Raw genomic sequence first — 18,764 nt, 5'->3', positions numbered from 1 at the left:
CCATTCTTTTAGCCTCTTCTACTATTCACCACTTGGGCTCCTTTCACCACTCTTGCTCATGAAATACACTTCCTCGCTGTACCACTGTGAGGATGGCACAGCGGGCAAGGATGGAAGGGAGGAATGAGGTTGGACTGGATGATCTTCAAGGTCTTTTCCAACCCAGACGATTCTGTGATTCTGTGAGGTTACCCTGAGCCGACCTGGTGAGCCCTCCTCTCCTCCCAGCAGTGGCACAGCTTCTGACAACTGCTGCCTCAAAACCTGACAAGACTCTAAGATACTAAAAACCTCTCAATTAGCCAAGGTCCTAAAGGCAATGTTATTAAGCAAAGTGCAGCATTTCTCTACACAAACCCAACACAAGGTACTTGTTCAGAATGAATTACCAACAGAGCAGCACATCTATTTGCTTTTGGTTTAAAATGCTATATTCCATCTATTTTGCTAAACCACTCACAAGCTACCAAATGCTTCCTTTATCTGCCCCACTGCCTGAAAAATTCCTGCACTAGTCACCCCGACGGTGCAAAAAGAGGGAAATTGCAAGCAAAGCACAAGTGAATTTTTCTCTCCACTTTGGACTGCAAAATAACAGACCCCGCTAAGGACTTGTACAGCAGCTGCCATCAGCGTGCCTGGAACTTGCATATACCTACTGCCATGAGAATTCAAAGTAACAGCATGCCCAGAAAAATCAAGGTCTCTCATTTTTTTTTCCTACCTGCACTTTAAGAGACCAGCTTGTGGTGTCTTGTGGACGCTTGCTCACTGCAGGCTAGTTCCTCCACATAACTAGCCTCTAGCTTGACCGTGTAATTGCAGTGGATAGGGCTGTGTGTTTTTAAAAGCCACCCCAAGCTTAGCAGCAGCTCTGCAAGTCCCAAGGTACTGAGCTCACAGAATCAGGTCCCCCCGGGTACAGATCTGAAGGTCCATCCAAACAAGGCAGCGTTGTATCCCATACAGCATTTTAGAACTAGCTTGAAGGAACATTGGGCTTTCAGTTCATCTTCACTACTGCTGTTCCTGCATTACCTGGAGGAACAGCATTACAGACTCGCTACACCGAGCTGCAAGCTCACACTCTTCTGCTGCACAGACCAATGGAAGAGCATGACTACATTTAGCAGCCAACTACAACTGGGAGAGTATACGGCCAAGATTCACTGGCCTTCCCTGAAAGAATATTCCTGTGCAAAGGCTGGGGCTCTGCGTAGGGATGTAGGACACTCTGCCTGAACACAGCACTTGAATCTCAAGGAAAGACATCTCACCACACAGCAGCTCATCAGAACCATCGATGCAATCTGGAAAGGAGTCACACTGTTGCTTCAGGAGGATGCACTGGCCACTTGCACATCGGAACTGATTGGTTAGACAGATTGCTGCACAGAAAGAAAGAAAAGATTAAGTACTACTTGCATGGGGGCATTTGAGCATCGTAAGAAAACCAAAAGAAGTGAGACATGAAGCCACAGCACATTCTATATTATGCCCAGAGGTAGGCACTAGAACACATGCTTCGCTGCTGTGAGTAAAATGCAAGCCTGCATTTCTCTGATTCTTCCGTCTTGTTGTTATACATCCTACTCAGGGATGCTAAAATAAAATTCTGATCCTGGTAACTCCCCATCCTTTGTCAAATCAGTCCTGTAGGGCCAAAACTGGGATCAAATCAGCAAGAATCTCTTACAATAACTAACAGAGTATAGCTGGTCACCCAACATGTTAACAAAATGGAGTAACTCGGAGTATTATAAAACTTTACACAGTCTATACTATTTTATGTAGCCCTGTATAATATAACCTTGCTAAATAACTGTTAAATTTCTTATCTATATTCAGGAGCCTCCGTTTCAGCAGAAAAGACCTGTTAATTAACTTTGGAATCTCCGTCAAGTCAAGGCATATTAAATGATCAGTAAAGAGACCGTCTTATGAGGGCTAGTAACCAGCAATCCTGGAAGAGGTCAAGGTTAGGACAAGAGGGAATGGCCTCAAGTTGTGCCAGGGATGGTTTAGACTGGATGTTAGGAAGCATTTCTTTACAGAACGGGTAGTCAGGCGTTGGAATGGGCTGCCCAGGGAGGTGGTGGAGTCCCCATCCCTGGAGGGGTTGAAGAGTCGGGTTGACCCAGCGCTGAGGGATCTGGTGTAGTTGGGAACTGTCAGTGTTAGGTCAATGGTTGGACTGGATGATCTTCAAGGTCTTTTCCAACCTGGATGATTCTGTGATTCTGTTAAGGTTATTCAATGCAAAAAGAAGAAAGGTTCTTTTCTTCTGGCGGAGGAGATCAACATTCATGTTTTGGATCACAGCACTGATGGTGAAGTGGACCTCCTGAACAGCCATACTTATTTTGCTGTGGCACAGTTTGCAGAGCAGTTCTCATGTAAGAGAACTAAATTATCTATGGAGAAAAAAACTTAGCTGGAAGACTCCAAACCCGTCAGCTCCTGATTTGGACTGTTATGCCCCCAGTACATTGGATGCAGCTCCACAAGGTCCTACAGTGCACACAAAACACACGCATGTTGACAGAAGGCTCTAAAATCATCTAGAGCTCCCATCACACCATTTAGGTTCTTGCAGTATGAGTAGGGCCAAGTTTTGTGTGCACCTTCCTATTTGCCAGTGACTACCAGCCCTTGACTTATTCTTGCAACTGTCTGCTGCTCCTCTGTCTTCCATCAAGATTCTGCCTTAATATCCTTTCTCTTCTTATGTGCTGTATCTTCTATTGCCATCCTGCCTTGTTGGATTCCTTGTTTCTTCTTGATTCAGCAATGGACAGCTTGGAGCACTGAACCTGTGTTGTAGAGGAGATGAAGTTTCTTCAGTGGCATGGTAATCCAGCTGCACTATCAAGAGACTGTTAACCTTGTGACCTCCACTGGGTATGAGAGGATCAGCTAGCAGTGTCACAATAAATTCAAGAAGATGAAAGCCAGAGTCTTAAAGATGTGGGACAAGAACCACGAACGTATCTATGGCCATTTCTTTGGCCACTTCCAGCCACAGTCTGCAACCCCTGTGCCAATGGCTTCAGATTCAACCCTCCAAAAACATGCCTTGGGAAACCAGGGGACGGGAGAAGTGGCTTCTCATAGAACCAAGGCATTGAAGTCAGACACTGAAGTCAGTGATTATCACTGCTCTGACCAGAAGACAATTCCTCTGATGCATGAGGTATAGTGGGAAAGTTCTATTAAGCCCAGTTAGCCTCACCACCTTAATAAAGAACAAGAATGGACTATATGCCACCTTCCCTTCCCCAAGCACAGTGGGTTATAGGCTAATACATGCTAAGGGATGAGAAAGGCCTATCTGTTTTATTTTTCTTAGGAACCCACTCAGGCCTTGGCCTGTAAAGATTCCTGAGGACTGCAGAGACCATGTTTGCCACATCTCCCTCAGTCTAATCCTGAACAGAGTATGCTCATAGCCCTTCTTGGGAAGTGTCAGACAGCATCCTAGACAAAAGTCTAGTCTTGGGTGGCCCAAGTGCTTGCAGAGGATTAGGCATACAACCCCTGAACATTCGATGCTGAAGAAATGTGTCTTGAACCATTCTAGACCAGATGGTAAAGCTCATCTGTGCCCCCAAGGGGTCTGTGTAGGGCAAGTCAGGCGTCCACAGTTCATACAATGCCAGGAACATTGGCATTAAGTTTGCTTAGCAGTGCCCATCATTTCACAGCGAGATGACCAAACGCACATTCCACTTTGACTCCGTGTGTGGGTAATGGCACCGTTACACTGCATACGGGCTCCACGGTGGACAAAGCAGAGCCTCTTGATGAAGCAGTACAGGTAGTAAGTACCACCTCCCACAAGAAAGGCAGGAACTTGGACATGGCTGATCCTCTTCTTATTTGCAAAGAAGGTACTGGTGTGCTGGTGTCCAGACTCAGAGTTACAGAAGACACTGCAAATCCACAAAATTGCTCATGGAAATGTCCACAAAAAAATCTACCCTGCTGGCCCCGTGGCAATGGTTAGCCACTGAATGAGTAGAGCCAAGAGACCTGAGGCTTCACAGGGCAAGAATCACGCTACTGAATAGGCTCCTGAAATTTTCTACAGCTCTAAGAAGCCATAGTGCCAGCTCATAGTCAAGTGTCTGTTTCAGCTATGCCTTGATACTAGACACAGAATATGCAAGTTTTCCCATCAACCAAAGGATGATGCAAATGCACCCATCCATTCTTCTCTCTTAGACCCAGATCCTATGGCTGACTGCATACAAAGCAGCTGCAGCAGCAGGAGCTCCTCGGACGTCATTCCACAGTTTTCTCACAGGAAGGTACATCCAGGACTATAACCATCAGCTTGCAAAGAGTGAACTCTCAGAACAGCCAGTTCAGCCACAAGATTAAGTTCATCTCTTCTTCCCTGTGGCACCTTGCAGTGACTCCTGTCTGAAGGTCAAGCGGACACAGTGCAAGCCAAAATGGTAATAATTATGCAGGGAAAAAAAGCATGTCGTAAATTCTGCCAGTTTCCTTCCTGTTTTCATTCTGAATGTGGATTAAAGATACCCTCCTCAACCTCCCTCATCTATAGTTACATGGTCAGCAATTTATGCAGAGAAGTTTAATTTGAGCAACAAAATAAGAAAGAGGGAAAGAAAAACAGAATCAGTGGATAGCTTAGTTAGGCTTATGGTTAAGGCTGTTTTTCCCCATTTGAAACTAAAAATCATATATGTATTATATATATTAAGAACAGCTAGAATCCCACATGGATGCTTATGTTAGAATAATGAGTTCAGGAAAATTAATCTTACTATCACAATCCGCTTCATCAGATTTATCTTGGCAGTCAATTTCCCCATTACACCGCAAGTGTGCATCGATACACTGTCCCTTCTCACACTGGAACTGGGATGCAGAGCATATGGGACAACTATCTTCATCACTCTGGTCATCACACTCCGGAAATCCATCACAGCGCCATGCCATGGGGATGCAGTCAATCTCTCCAGTGGCACAGGTAAACTGGTCTGGGGAACAAGTTGGAGGTTCTGGAGAAAGAGGAAACAAAACACCTTGTGTGTTCAATTTTATGCTTGGACTGAAGTTCTTCCGTGACAATACTAAGATTCCAGCAAAGAGGAAAACATGATTTTGCATAGGGAATGAAAGTTTGCCAACTTCCTAACAAAAACTGGAAGCATGCTGAGTGAAGAGGCTTGCTCTAGCAGGCGAGCACTGAACTAAGGACAGGAACTACAAACACTTTCTTTGGCTCTAACAGCCACCTTTTGGAAGACACTGTCATACACATAAATTCAAATAAATACCCAATTTCTGATTGCCAACCACATTCTACACAATTTGAAACCTTGCAATTATATTACCCTGGAACAATTTTTCATAAAAAAACCTGGGACATTGGGTTAATTGGCAATGAATATACCTAAAACATTAAAACATCTGCTTGTACAATATCTGTTTCTCTGTTTTGCAAGTGTGTGTGGTGGGGTTTTGGTAGCAGGGGAGGGGGCTGCTGTGAGAAGCTTCTCGAAGCTCCCCCAGCTCCAAGTTGGACCCACCTCTGGCCAAGGCCCAGCCAATTAGTGATGGTGGCTGCACCTCTGCGATAAGTATTTAAGAAGGGGAACGTGAGAGGAGGAGGAGTGAGGGAAATACCTCTGCAAACACCGAGGTCATTTGAAGAAGGAGGTAGGAGGGGGCAGGTGTAGTAGAGCAGAGACCCCCCTCAGCCCATGGGGAGAGGGCAGTTGTGCCCCGCGCCCGTGGAGCATCAGTGGAGCAGGTGCCCTCCTGCAGGCCGGGGAGGGCCCCACGCCGGAGCAGGGGCTGCGCCCACAGAAGGTCACAACTCTGAGGGCAGCCCATGGCGGGGAGCCACGCTGGAGCAGTTGGGGAAGAGCTGCAGCCCAGGGGAAGGACTCATACTGGAGAAGCTCATGGAGGAGTCTCCCATGGGAGGGAGCCTGTGCTGGAGCAGGGGAAGAGTGTGAGGAGTCCCCCTGTGAGGAGGAAGGAGCAGCAGGAACAGCATGTGATGAGTGTATCATCAGTAAATTCACAGATGACACCAAGTGAAGCGGGAGTGTCGATCTGCACGAGGACAGGGAGGCTCTACAGAGAGACTTGGATAGATTGGATCGGTGGCCAACATCAACGGGATGAGCTTCAACAAGGACAAGTGCCAGGTCCTGCACTTGGGCCACAACAACCCCCTGCATGGCTACAGGCTTGGGGAGGTGTGGCTGGAGCTGTCTGGAAGAGAAGGGTCTGGGGGTTCTCATTGACAAGCAGCTGAACATGAGCCAGCAGTGTGCCCAGGTGGCCAAGAAAGCCAACGGCATCCTGGCTTGGATTAGGAATAGTGTGACCAGCAGAAGCAGGGAGGTGACAGTCCCCCTGTGCTCTGCACTGGTGAGGCCACACCTGGCGGGTTGTGTCCAGTTTTGGGCACCTCAATGCGAGAGAGATCTCGAGGTGCTGGAGCGAGGGCAGAGGAGGGCAACGAGGCTGGGGAAGGGCCTGGAGAATAAATCCTGTGAGGAGAGATTGAAGGAGCTGGGGCTGTTCAGTGTGAGGAGGAGAAGGCTGAGGGGAGACCTCATCACTCTCTACAGCTCCCTGAAAGGACGTTGTAGAGTAGGGCTGAGGGTTGGACTCAATGATCCCAAGGGTCTTTTCCAACCTGAGATTCTGTGATTCTGAACAGACCACAACCCCCATCCCTGCCCCCCTGTGCTGCTGCGGGGGGAGGAGGGAGGGAAAGAAATTGGGAGCAAAGCTGACCCTGGGAAGAAGAAGGGGTGGAGGAAGGTGTTTTTAAGATGTGGCTGCATTTCTCACTGTCCTACTCTGATTTATTGGTAAATTGCTGCTGGTGGCAGTGGTCAAATTAAATTGACGTTTTTTTTCCCAAGTCGAGTCTGTCTTTTGCTCATGACCATAACTGTTGAGTGAGCCCTTCCTGTCCCCGTCTCAGTTCCCAAGCCTTTTGTTGTATTGTCTCCTCTCCATCCCCCCAGGGGGGAGCAGCGAGCCAGCGGTCCCTGATGCTCAGCTGCCCTCTGGGCTTAAACCACAACACTGAGTCAGATATGAACTGAAAAATATGAATGGAGGAAAAATAATCTGTAAAGGCCTGTTAAACATTAATCTAAGTCCTCTTGCTGGAAAGTCTCTGGGCTGCAGGTCAGTGGAGGTTCAGAGCAGCGTGAGGAGCGGTTGGCTTGCCCTGATCTTACATTCTTTCACCATGGTCAGAGACAGAACACTGGACCTTGCACACAGCCATTTTTATGTTTGTTGGACCTAAGCAAGCTGGGACTTCCTTCAAATTTGAGTCTTCATGGACCCCAGAATCCTAGCACCAATCCATTCCGCATCCATACTACTGGTCAAGCTGCAATCACACACTGAGAGCATTAAGCAGCAGCTACAACCTCGTGTAGAGATGCAACAATGAAGCTGTAATAAGGCATTTGTGGTTGCTTTCTTCAGAATGTCAAAAGACAATGTAGGGCATGAATCTATTGTAAAAAATGCTCCTAATTCTTACATACAGCAAATTAGCACACACTTTTTCACCATTAGTATCACTGAAAGAAACAGTCAACGTGTAAGTTCCTTCAGTTGTTATCGGTAGCAATTAGTTATGTTCAAAATGAGGGTCCATCTCAAAACACCACCGCAGCAAATAGATGTATTTCCACTCATTTCAAAAGTCGCTGGGTCAAATCCCTGTGACATAGTCAGATCAGTTAACAGAGGCAGTCACTAGTCCCCACAGCTGCTGTTGCCAGCTAATGCTCTAAGTCGATGCTTTACCACTTGGATTAACAGAGTAGCACATCATACCCTGGCTATGACAGCAACATTGAGCAAGCTCTGACACCGGATGGTAACACTCCTCTGGAAACCCAGTGAGCTTTTATAACATTCAGGCTCAGGAATGGACTTCACAAAGAACCCAGCATAAGGAAACCTTCTCAGCTGTAAGCAATGACAAGACTTCTGTATGAATATTTTTCTCCTGAGGGTGGTGTTACAGATCCTAGAGCTATGTAATTACATGCAAACCGTTTTTGAAGTGCTGCTGTCCTTCCTTCATTAGGGGTAAATGTTCCAGAATGAGACTCAAATATAATCAAGAGCTTGAAAAACAAAATGCAAATAAAAATCCAAATGCATTTCATTTTTGAAAATTTTATGATTTTAAGTTTCTGATTTACGATTATTTGGTGTAGCAGTATGAGAATTACAAATGTAGCCAGTGACCTGACAGCTGTAAGTAAGATAAAGACGCCAGATACACACATTAAGATAATTCTTGAATTAAAGTTTGATATGAGTGTGCTGTTTAATGTTTAATGTGCATATTGCATTAATTTCATATTGCATTATGGTTGCACTTGGCAGGCACAAGCTTGCATTTAAAAACTTGTCAAGGGTACATGGACAAAAGCTCTCCAGCCAAAACAGCTAATAATCTATTCTGAAATACTGGCTATAGGCTGCTCCTACAGCAGACAAGATAGGTTAAAATTTTGCAGGCTTAGTGGAGGATTAGAATAAAAAACCCAGACACTGAAATGGAGGCCCCTTTTAGATTTATAGCTGAAGATAACAAAGGAGTGGGACGTAAGACTCTTGTTGGCCACGTTGTGCAACACCAGTACAGCAAGAAATATAAGTAGATTGATTTTTTGCCCCTCCCTGCAGATGTAACCACCACTACTTTAAAACCACATAACATGTTGTGGTCATGGGAAAGAAAACAGTTTATAATGGAAATGACTGTCCCATGGGAGGTCAGAGTTCAGCCAGAAAATGAAATTCACAGCAAAATGAATACATAAAAAGAAGTCAAAAGGACCAACAGAGCCAAACCACTTAAGATATGACGCCTCCCAAAAAGAAACAATATTTTTTTGTTTTGTTTTTAATCTCCTTTTCAAGTGTAACGTAACAATTTTCAAAAATCCTGCGATTGTGAAAGGGAAGTCGAAAGGAAAAATCTATCATGTGGAAAGAGGAGAGTTACCTTAATTAAAAAGGACTGCGGTGGAGCTTTCGGCCTACATTTCGTAACTGGAGAGTACAGTGTTTCATGTTAAGAGGCCAAATTCATCTGAAAGACTGGAGTATGACGCTGTGGGAATGCACAATTTCTGCTGCTAGGTCATCACAGGTTGACGCAACATCATCTTATACGCGTTTGTTTAAAGCACAGACCCGTCACATCATACAATTATAAAAATCTCAGTAGAAGATGCAAGTATTTTAAGGTCAAACAAGAATATTCTGCTCACAATGAAAAGTCGCGTACGTCCAAAAACTGAAGCAGAAAACAGCTGGTGGAAGGATCAAAGGTCAATTTAACAAATGATGCAACACACCACGTGTAGGAAAGCACTGTGTGTACATCCACGTTTGGGACTGGAAGGAAACCTCAACCCCCATCTTTTTTGCTGTGCAGTTCTATTAAATAGAACTCACCTCCACATGTCAAGAGATTCTGTAGAAGCACAAGATGCTCGGGGCATGAACATCTTGGAGTCCCATCCCCTTTGGCAATGCAGATGTGCGAACACCCACCATTGTCACGGGAGCACGGATGCACAGCTGGAGAAACACACGGAAAAGAATATTAGACAGCATAAAAGAAATCATAACTACTCCTAGCTAGGGCAAACTCACAAAACCACCTGCAAACCACTTCTGTTCGAGTAACCAAGATTTCACTACAAATTAACAGGAAGACACATGCAGGATTTTTCAGTTCAGTGCTCAAAAGCTGATTTACTACTTCCTGAGGACTACATTTCTCCCAGTCACAGTGATACAGAGACCTTTAAAGGACTTCTAAAAAGAATTTGGGAACTCAGGTGAAGAGGAACGAGAGGCAGATTTGAGAAGGTCGCATTACAGCATACCTAGACATCCCACCTACACTTCTAGGATAGCTAGGCATCAAGAATTAACATATGTCACTGCAGAATGCCAGCCCCCAAACCCCTCAGGAATTCTCCTTTATCTTAAAGAGATCTTAATATCTAGCCCCTCCACTTCCACGTTACTCACAAAACTGCAATATAAGCACACACAGTTGATTTTTAATTTTTTTTTTAAAGATAGGAAGCTACACGGTTGTGTTCCCAAATCAGTTACCCAGAAGCACTGAGTACCTGCGAGCTCCTCATGGAATCACTCTAAATGAACATTAGGGGGGTAAGAAACAGGCACAGAGAAGTGAAGTCACCTTCTGAGGACTCCAGCCCAACGAAGCCAGAAGAGACCCGGTCTCCTGGCTACTTATTTGAGCATCTGCTGGAGCAATTTGCTATAGCCCGTGTTATTTGTGATGCTGCTGAACAATGCATTCTTTACCACTAGTAAGGACCAAGATTTCCACAGGGAAGAAATGGTATAGATATCTTAAGTTTTGTGCCAAAGTCGTTTTCCATCTGTCCAGGCTTCTCAGCAACCTGCTTTCACCTTTAACATATTCATTAAGTTAATACAGTGTTGGAGACACCACTGTTTGACACATGGCTTGTTAGCAAAAAACCTGCATGAATGCATAGTGTGTGGGCATGCACACATGTGCATATGTATTTTTACTCCCCTGTTGTAACAGAAGTCACCTATATAGGACAGTTTTCAGCTGCAGAAGGTGATCCCTTTCAGTGTGACTTAGAAGAAACAGTACTCTTGCCATAAAAAATAAACATTTTTAAAAACACATGGGATATAAAGTGCTGAGAATTAGAGAAAAATCCTTTTGCATCATTCAGTAGTACCTTTGAAATACATTAAAAATATGAGAAATGGCACAGAAGAAGAAAAACTGGGTATTGTGAAAGAAAAAAGAATGTCTGGATGAGGATTAGCACAGTGTAAATACTTACACTACCTTATTTGTAATGGCTTACCACATTGCCAAGTTTGAAAATACTTTCAGCTCTCATGGAACCTAATGTACGTGGCACAGAGGGTTGCAAAGTGGAATCATTTCTTCTGAAAACTAAAGTGTTATACACAAATGTACCCTCCCTATATAAGACAACTCATCACAGGCAACAAAGTTTAAAGAGGCCACTGTCATTAGCTCCCTGTTTCCCACATCTCGTTTGTGCTTTTATATTCTCTTTTATATTCTCTTTTATATTCCTATTAAGCAGGAGGAGCCGTAGGTTGTCATTTTGAGGTGGTTTCTTCAAGAGGTTTCTGCACTCTCCCTCAGCCCAGAGGAACTGGGACCACCAATCCAGAAAAAGAAGACCCTGCACGCCTGAGCCCTTTCAGAAGGGAGCACCTAAAAGGGCTTCCCCTCTGACGGGAGAGACATTCCACATCCACAGTAACTCACTGTAGGAGCTTCCTGCCCATTCTCCTCCCCTCACTGGCGGCTTTTACCTCATTGACTGTGCCGAGACAGACCAGTCATGCTTTACACAGGCTCTGAAACCCCTGGAGAAAAGGCAAGTACAACCCTTTTCTTTCTTTTTAAAGGTTTTTCCAAGTCTTATTACTTGGTTGTACTTAAAAAATTAACAACCATAATTGTAAGTAGCTTTTAGAGTGAATTCAGTATCACGTGAGCTTGTACAAAGCAGGTAACTAAGTACCATGAAATCACATATTCTAGCTGTGCAGAAACACTCCTCTGGACAGGAGCAAGGAACTTGTTTCTCCTCCTCTTCTACGATCCCAACTGGCCACGTTGAAAGCACTCCATGGCTTACTTGAAGCCCACTGGGCAACATTACTAAAATATTCAACTGGATGACGACTTTGAGAGACAGTGACCAAGAGTGAGAGACATCAGCTATTGAAATAAACTCACAGAATTCCTCCATATCAAGCTCTTCCACAGCATGAATGCCTGTCAGGTGAGCAATTCGGCCTTGAATTCTAGTCCTTTTGTACCCATTCATTTTCTCCACTCTCTCAATCATCTGCTGCTGACGATCAATCCAATACAAGTGATTCCCCAGCACAGTGAGTCCCATCGGCTGAAGGATGTTGGAGTCCTCCAGGGTCACACGGTTAGCACCTGAGATTAACAAAAACAAAGACGAGTTTTACGCCAGTCGACTTTTATCTCATTTCTTTCAAAAAACCCCCAACCAAACAAAACCAAACCCTGAAAATAGTTAGCTCTAAGGTCATTGGCTTCACCTGTCTACGCAGACTAAGGCTCTGCTTGTTCAGCCTCCTCTCAGGCAAATGCAACCAGCTGCCACATTGCGAGGGCAAGCAGGTACAATACGAAACACAGCTCATCCGTGCACACACTGCCTGGTCATTTGGACCCTCTAAGTAAGGCTCTGGACCCTAAAAATGAGGCTTTGGGTCCTAAAACTGTGCCTTTGAGCCCTAAAAGAGGGGCTTGGATCCACAAAATGAGCGTTTGGGCACTCAGGATGCGGCTTGGACCTTAAAAACAACTGTCTGGATACCAAAAATGATGCTCTGGACCCTGCAAACGAGGCTTTGGGCAATAAAAATGTGGACCCTAAAGAGAAGCTTTCTGCCCTAAAAGTGAGGGTTTGGACCACAAAAATTAGGTTTTCAGCTCTAGAATCATAGCTTTGGACTCTACAAAGGAGGCTTTGAGGGCTAAAAATGATGGGCTAAATGTTAAGAGATGATGCTTTGGAACCTGAAGAGGAGGTGAACCTCGTGGTTCCTCTATGGATGCCAGAAATGAAGCTTTGGTCCCAAATATGGGGCTTTGGGCACTATTATGAAGGCTTAGAGCTGTAAAAGAGGCCTCCGGGCCATCAAAAGGAGGGCTTGGACCTTAAGAATGGGGCTTTGGGCCCTAAACAGGGGGCTTTGGAAATGAAAGTGAGGTTTTGAACTCTGAAATCAGGTTTTGTGCCTTCAAACGATGCTTTGGTACCAAAACCTAAGGCTTTACACCCTAAAATTGGGGTTTGGGGACTCAAAATGAGGCCACATGCTCTGTTACGTGTAACTGTGCAGTTCCTAAAAGCCTGTGTCACGGATACAGACTCAGCTCTTCGGCCAAAGTTTTTACCATACCGAGCAGTACACTTTGTTGGAATCTACAATCAAGAGTAAAATACAACCAATTAGCTTCACGGCCATTACTCAAATAAAAAACATTCATCACGCAAAGCAAGAGGCAAGTACACAAACCCTGTCCTATGTCACAACTACAGAGATATGATCATGGAAGGAAAGCTCATATTCCAACAGCCTCAATTCTTTCTTCACCTTCTCTTTTTTCTTCAATAACCAACCAGAGAACTCAAACTCCAAGTAAATCAGGATGCTCTTACACAGAAACACTGTGAAACGCTCAGGTTTTGTGCTCTACAGAAATGTGTAAAAATCAGGTTAAGTAAAAATGCATTTATGACTGCTTTTAACTGTAATTGCTTGCAGTCTGCTACCGCGTGCTGCCCCACACCTAGTGGCATTTAATTGTTGCTTTTGTTATGCCCGTCTAGAGTGAACAAGAGCTTTCAAATTATTCTATTAATTCACAGAAACCATTTTGAGGCTGTGTATGCCTATGTATACTGGATATATTTGATTTTAAAAACGAGGAATCAAACCAAAATCATAACTTGGTGCTTCTTCTGCTCTAGTATTTCATTTTGGAATAAAGACCTTGTGTCTGCTTGCATTTAAAAAATAAGTTTTGAGTATCTACACAAAGTGAAATTATTGAATCTGGATGCATAATAAAAATGCTATCAGCACTGGATTCAACCAGTTTGCTGCATAAATTATGTAGAGCTCAGCCAAGCATAAGAATGTAACATTTATTTCAATTACAGATTCTATTAGTTTTGCACATAAAATTACCACCTGCAATGACTCTTGCTTGACTGTCATGACAAACTGCGTGCATTCAAATCAAATTTAGTTGTAGATCAGGAATTCTTGGACTTGCAATTGGGGTTTTAGTTCTTTAGCCCTGATTTTCTTTTGTTTCCAAACCAATGAGGAAGACATATTGCTTCATTCCATCTTCAGAAGAAACATGCATGAACTGTATGTGACAGGTCAGTCCTGGTTGCAATCTGGTATGTCTATTATTGCACACACTTCCAAGGCACCACCAGATTTCACTCTTGTAAAGAGTAAAAAGAACAGAATAGATGCACCTACACTAACTTCACTAAATGGGCTCTAAACCTGACCCTTACAGCACAGTTCCCGAGGCGTTCTTTGTCTTCTCCAAATTTAGAAATACCAGGAAATATTTTGACAGAAGAAGGTTCTCAGTGAACAAAGCACAGGGCGCTTTGTTCATTTGCCCTGTAACGTGCTGAGCACCCTCAGCTTCTATGAACTTCGATGTCATTGGATTTTTAAAGACAACTCTCCTTTTGCCAGACTCTAAGCCTCACGTTTTGACCCAAAAGCACAATTTTCAGTTGTATTCAAGATACCACAAGAATAGGAAAGCCTCATTTCAACTCAGTATAAAGAAAACTCCTGCCTTCATGATTTTTTAAGTGCTAAATTGCTCATCCATTTAGAAATAAAAGGCAAGCTGGTTTCCTGAAGGATATCCTGAAGGCATCCTGAAATCATGAAGTGTCAGGTGACACTAGAATCTTAGCCTGTTTGAACAGCCTCCAAAATCCAGGCCTAAACCAGACTACATTTAATGTTTTTTGGGGGTATACATCAAGCATCTTTTTTCTCCCTCACGTGCAAAAAGCTGAACATTGATGATTTGGGAAACTGCTGAAGCTAGCATTGGATAAGGTGATTTGATCTTGAGTAAATGACAGTCCAAATTATTAATAAATAATTTTAAAAGGAGAGGCAAAAGACACCTCGTTACAAAATTACAATTGTTGTCTAGAAGAACGATCAAAATAAAAAACTCCATCTGAATAAATAGAAGGATATTTTCAACAGATATGGTTAGAAAAAAGAAGAGAAGACATGTTACAAATAAAGAAGTGTTGAATTTCCATAACAATTAAATACTTTGATTACCAGAAGGAAACAGATGTGTAGTCTTTTCAAGCCGGAAACCAATAGTTAAATGTAAAGAACATTAAGCTGGAAGGACACACAATTCCTCTATTTAAGGTTTAATTGAAAACAAAGCATCTTTTCACCGCAGCAATTTTATAGCTTTTCCAGTTACTTCAACAATAATATAAACCACTACTTTTTAATTGACTGGTTGTGGCAGACAAGTTATTTGTAAATGGTTTATGAATGTCTAAAAAGCATCAACAACTCCAACTGAAAAATTTAAGAACCTTGTAAAGAAAACTGTTAAGACAGGTTTATAGTGCTTTCATCCCTCTCTGAAAGTTAAGCACTGGACATCCCAGGTTACTCCATGGTTTAGCAGGATGCTGTGAATCAGAGTGTAGTGCAAGCTTCAGGAACTTCCATAACCACGTCTTCTCCCCAAGCCTATGAGGGAATAAGGTTCTCTAGACAAGTCCAACTGGCATGAAGGATGCTATACACAATTTCAGTCCAATTTACTCAGCAGCCTCCATTTACGCTAAAATCCTTTTGCTAATATATGCCCATTTTGAAGTGTTTTCCTCAGAAAATACTTTTTAGAGGAACTAATTCAAGCCAACATAACTTTGGCTGTCAAATTTCTTCTGAAGTTGTGATACAAGACTGCAAAATACTTTAAAATAAAATTATGCTGTGAACTCTTTTAAAAAATCAACAGCTCAGTGAATCAAATTACAGTGAGCTCAGCTGGATCCGATATAACCATAGTTTTCTGGCTACATGATACATATCCTCTAGTTAATAAATATTGTTTTATTTTAATCCTGTAGCTTTCTCCTGCTTTTATCTTACCTATAAGGGTTTGATTCTTTAGCTGTGACCCCATCAAATAAATATGCATTAAAAGCTTTGTTTAAATATTAACCAGAGGAAGTTTAGTTTTCCCTGTAAAAGGTTCCAAAGAATTGGATTAAAATATATATCCAGTATGCAAACATATGCTTACATGGAATTTTAATGTCACAAGAAGGAAGAATGCATACAGATGAAGCTGCAATCACAGGATACAATGACCAGCATGTGATGGCCTAGCTGCTCATTTATTCATATATCAGTTTACCCAAGTCCTATTGTCAGGTCTTATTCACTGAAGACTTAGATCTAAAACAATCATAAAAGGACTCCTCTGAATTGTAAGCTGTACTATGCAAGGATACAGCCCATCTTCTGACCTGTAACACGACAAGCAAGAAGCACCTGCCCCCTGCCTGCCCCCTAGCTCAGTGTATGCTAAATCAAAGGGGAAAAAAGGATGCTTACGTATATACAAGTAGAAGACCTAGGCATAGGTAGGTCCACTGGAGGCTACAGATTTATTAAGTAATATGGCTTCCTATTACATGGAAGCCACCTTTTTATCAGCAGTAGCACTAGTTATGATCCCATCCTCCCTCTCAGTTCATTAACTTCTCCCTTGTACATTCCCCCTCTCCCAAACCACACGATTTCCACAGAATCATCTTCGGAGCCTCTTCTCTCTATCTTGCGTTTGTGGATACCACTTCAGCCACAATACCTGCATGATACGAAGCTCTTCCGTCTTGTTATTTTACTTTTGGATTCCTCCTGCAGCACTTCTCCTTTCACCCCTCTCAGTATCTCTGATGCGTTTTGTGCTGTGTCTCACTCTGCCAACCTTCCTTCTCCTGGCATTCTCCTGGCAAAACTGGCTGCTCGAGGCCTAAATGATTGCACGCTTCACTGGGTCAAAAACTGGCTGGATGACCGGGCCCGAAGAGTGGTGGTGAATGGAGTTAAATCCGGTTGGCGGCCAGTCACGAGTGGTGTCCCCCAGGGCTCAGTTTTGGGGCCACTCCTGTTTAACATCTTTATTGATGATCTAGACGAGGGGATCGAGTGCACCCTCAGTAAGTTTGCAGGTGACACCAAGTTGGGTGGGAGTGTTGATCTGCTCGAGGGTAGGGAGGCTCTGCAGAGAGACCTGGACAGGCTGGAGCGATGGGCTGAGGCCAACTGGAGGAGCTTCAATAAGGCCAAATGCTGGGTGCTGCACTTGGGCCACAACAACCCCCAGCAGCGCTACAGGCTTGGGGAGGAGTGGCTGGAGAGCTGCCTGGCAGAGAGGGACCTGGTGGGGGGGTGACTGATGGATAATGAGCCAGCAGTGTGCCCAGGTGGATGCCAATGGCATCCTGGCTTGTATCAGCACTAGCGTGGCCAGCAGGGACAGGGAAGGGATCTTGCCCCTGTACTCGGCACTGGTGAGGCCGCACCTCAATGAGTGGGTTCAGTTTTGGGCCCCTCACTCCAAAAAGGCCATTGAATGACTCGAGCGTGTCCAGAGAAGGGCAACGGAGCTGGTGCAGGGTCTGGAGCACAGGTCTGATGGGGAGCGACTGAGGGAACTGGGGGGGTTTAGTCTGGAGAAGAGGAGGCTGAGGGGAGACCTCATGGCCCTCTACAACTCCCTGAAAGGAGGGTGCAGAGAGGGGGGATGAGTCTCTTGAGCCAAGGAACCAGCGCCAGGACAAGAGGGAATGGCCTCAAGCTGCACCAGGGAAGGTTTAGACTAGATAGTAGGAAGCATTTCTTTCCAGAAGGGGTTGTTGGGCGTTGGAATGGGCTGCCCAGGGAGGTGGTGGAGTCCCCATCCCTGGAGGTGTTCAAGAGGCGGGTTGACCCAGCGCTGAGGGATCTGGTGGAGTTGGGATCTGTCAGTGCTGGGTTAACGGTTGGACTAGATGATCTTCAAGGTCCTTTCCAACCGAGATGATTCTGTGATTCTCAAACATGGCTTGTTTCATAGGTCAAGTTCTGTCTCTCTCCTATCTTCCTTTCTCCTACGAATTTCTGTAGGTTCCCTGATGTCTATCATGGATTGGACATTTTGTGGCTACACAGGCAGTTTGAGAATACTCCCCTATCCAGCTTGATAACTGATGAAAGACGTTGGCTGCTTTACCTTCCCAGCTCCGGCTTCATGTTTTAATCCCCTCTCTGACAGAAAAGACCCGAACCTGACCTTGAGTCAGTTTTAGATGCTCAAAGGTGAACTGTCCTTGTAAAAAAGCAAACAATTTTCTCCTGTTTTAGTTCACTGCCTCACTATAACACAAAGGAAGGATGTGACTACATGGCAAGAAGAGAAGAGCCACCAAAAATTGGAGAATCAGCCTTTTATGGAAGGTGCCAATCACTACAACAGCTCAGCTTCTACCCCCTCACACTAGTTCACTTCTCTCTGCACTTCCTTTAGGAGTTTCATTTCTTGATACATGGATGATGATGAGAGAACAAATCACGGGTCAGAAAGTAGGGCCATTGGATCCTCTGCGCTATACTGCTCACCTGATGAGCGAGACCATTTCTCCACTTCTTTAGCACTATCAAGTGCTTTTAAAAGTCAATGATGAACACTGCTCTCTAAGATCCATGCGGTGCTATCGCTATGGATGTGGAGTAATGCTTGATTTTACAAATATGGGCCAACTGCAGTGAGTTGACATCTCTCCACTGTTTTGCAACACTGGTATTCCAGATGAGCTGCCTTATCATCCATCTTAGAAGAAAGCCATTCCCTTTCCTTCTGTTTGTTTTTCAACCTACCTTGATTTACTGAGCTGTAAACTCCAGAGAAAGAAAAACCAAAGAGTTAGGCAAACTTTTCAAACCGTAAGGAAAAAAAAGGGCACAGGGGAGGTGATTTCGGGGTTCCACGTCTGGCACCACCTATTTAAATCTGATCTTGGAAGAGCTGCTTTCAG

At 44.1% G+C, this 18,764-nt stretch overlaps 1 protein-coding gene across 3 annotated transcripts in view; it reads right to left on the bottom strand.

Moving 5' to 3' along the window:
* LRP5 (LDL receptor related protein 5) overlaps nt 1–18,764 on the bottom strand; it is a 167,138-nt gene that overhangs the window by 9,614 nt on the left and 138,760 nt on the right. For all 3 annotated transcript variants that reach the window (XM_074884798.1, XM_074884799.1, XM_074884800.1), the window contains exons 16-19: nt 11,846–12,055; nt 9,496–9,621; nt 4,794–5,030; nt 1,278–1,388 (exon numbers count right to left, since the gene is read on the bottom strand). In XM_074884798.1, coding sequence (XP_074740899.1) covers nt 1,278–1,388; nt 4,794–5,030; nt 9,496–9,621; nt 11,846–12,055 — 684 coding nt within the window. The remainder of the gene's footprint in view (nt 1–1,277; nt 1,389–4,793; nt 5,031–9,495; nt 9,622–11,845; nt 12,056–18,764) is intronic.

Source organism: Strix uralensis, chromosome 15 (genome assembly GCF_047716275.1).
Source record: "Strix uralensis isolate ZFMK-TIS-50842 chromosome 15, bStrUra1, whole genome shotgun sequence".
Taxonomy (NCBI): Eukaryota; Metazoa; Chordata; class Aves; order Strigiformes; family Strigidae; genus Strix; species Strix uralensis.
This window is presented reverse-complemented; position numbering and strand designations above follow the sequence as displayed.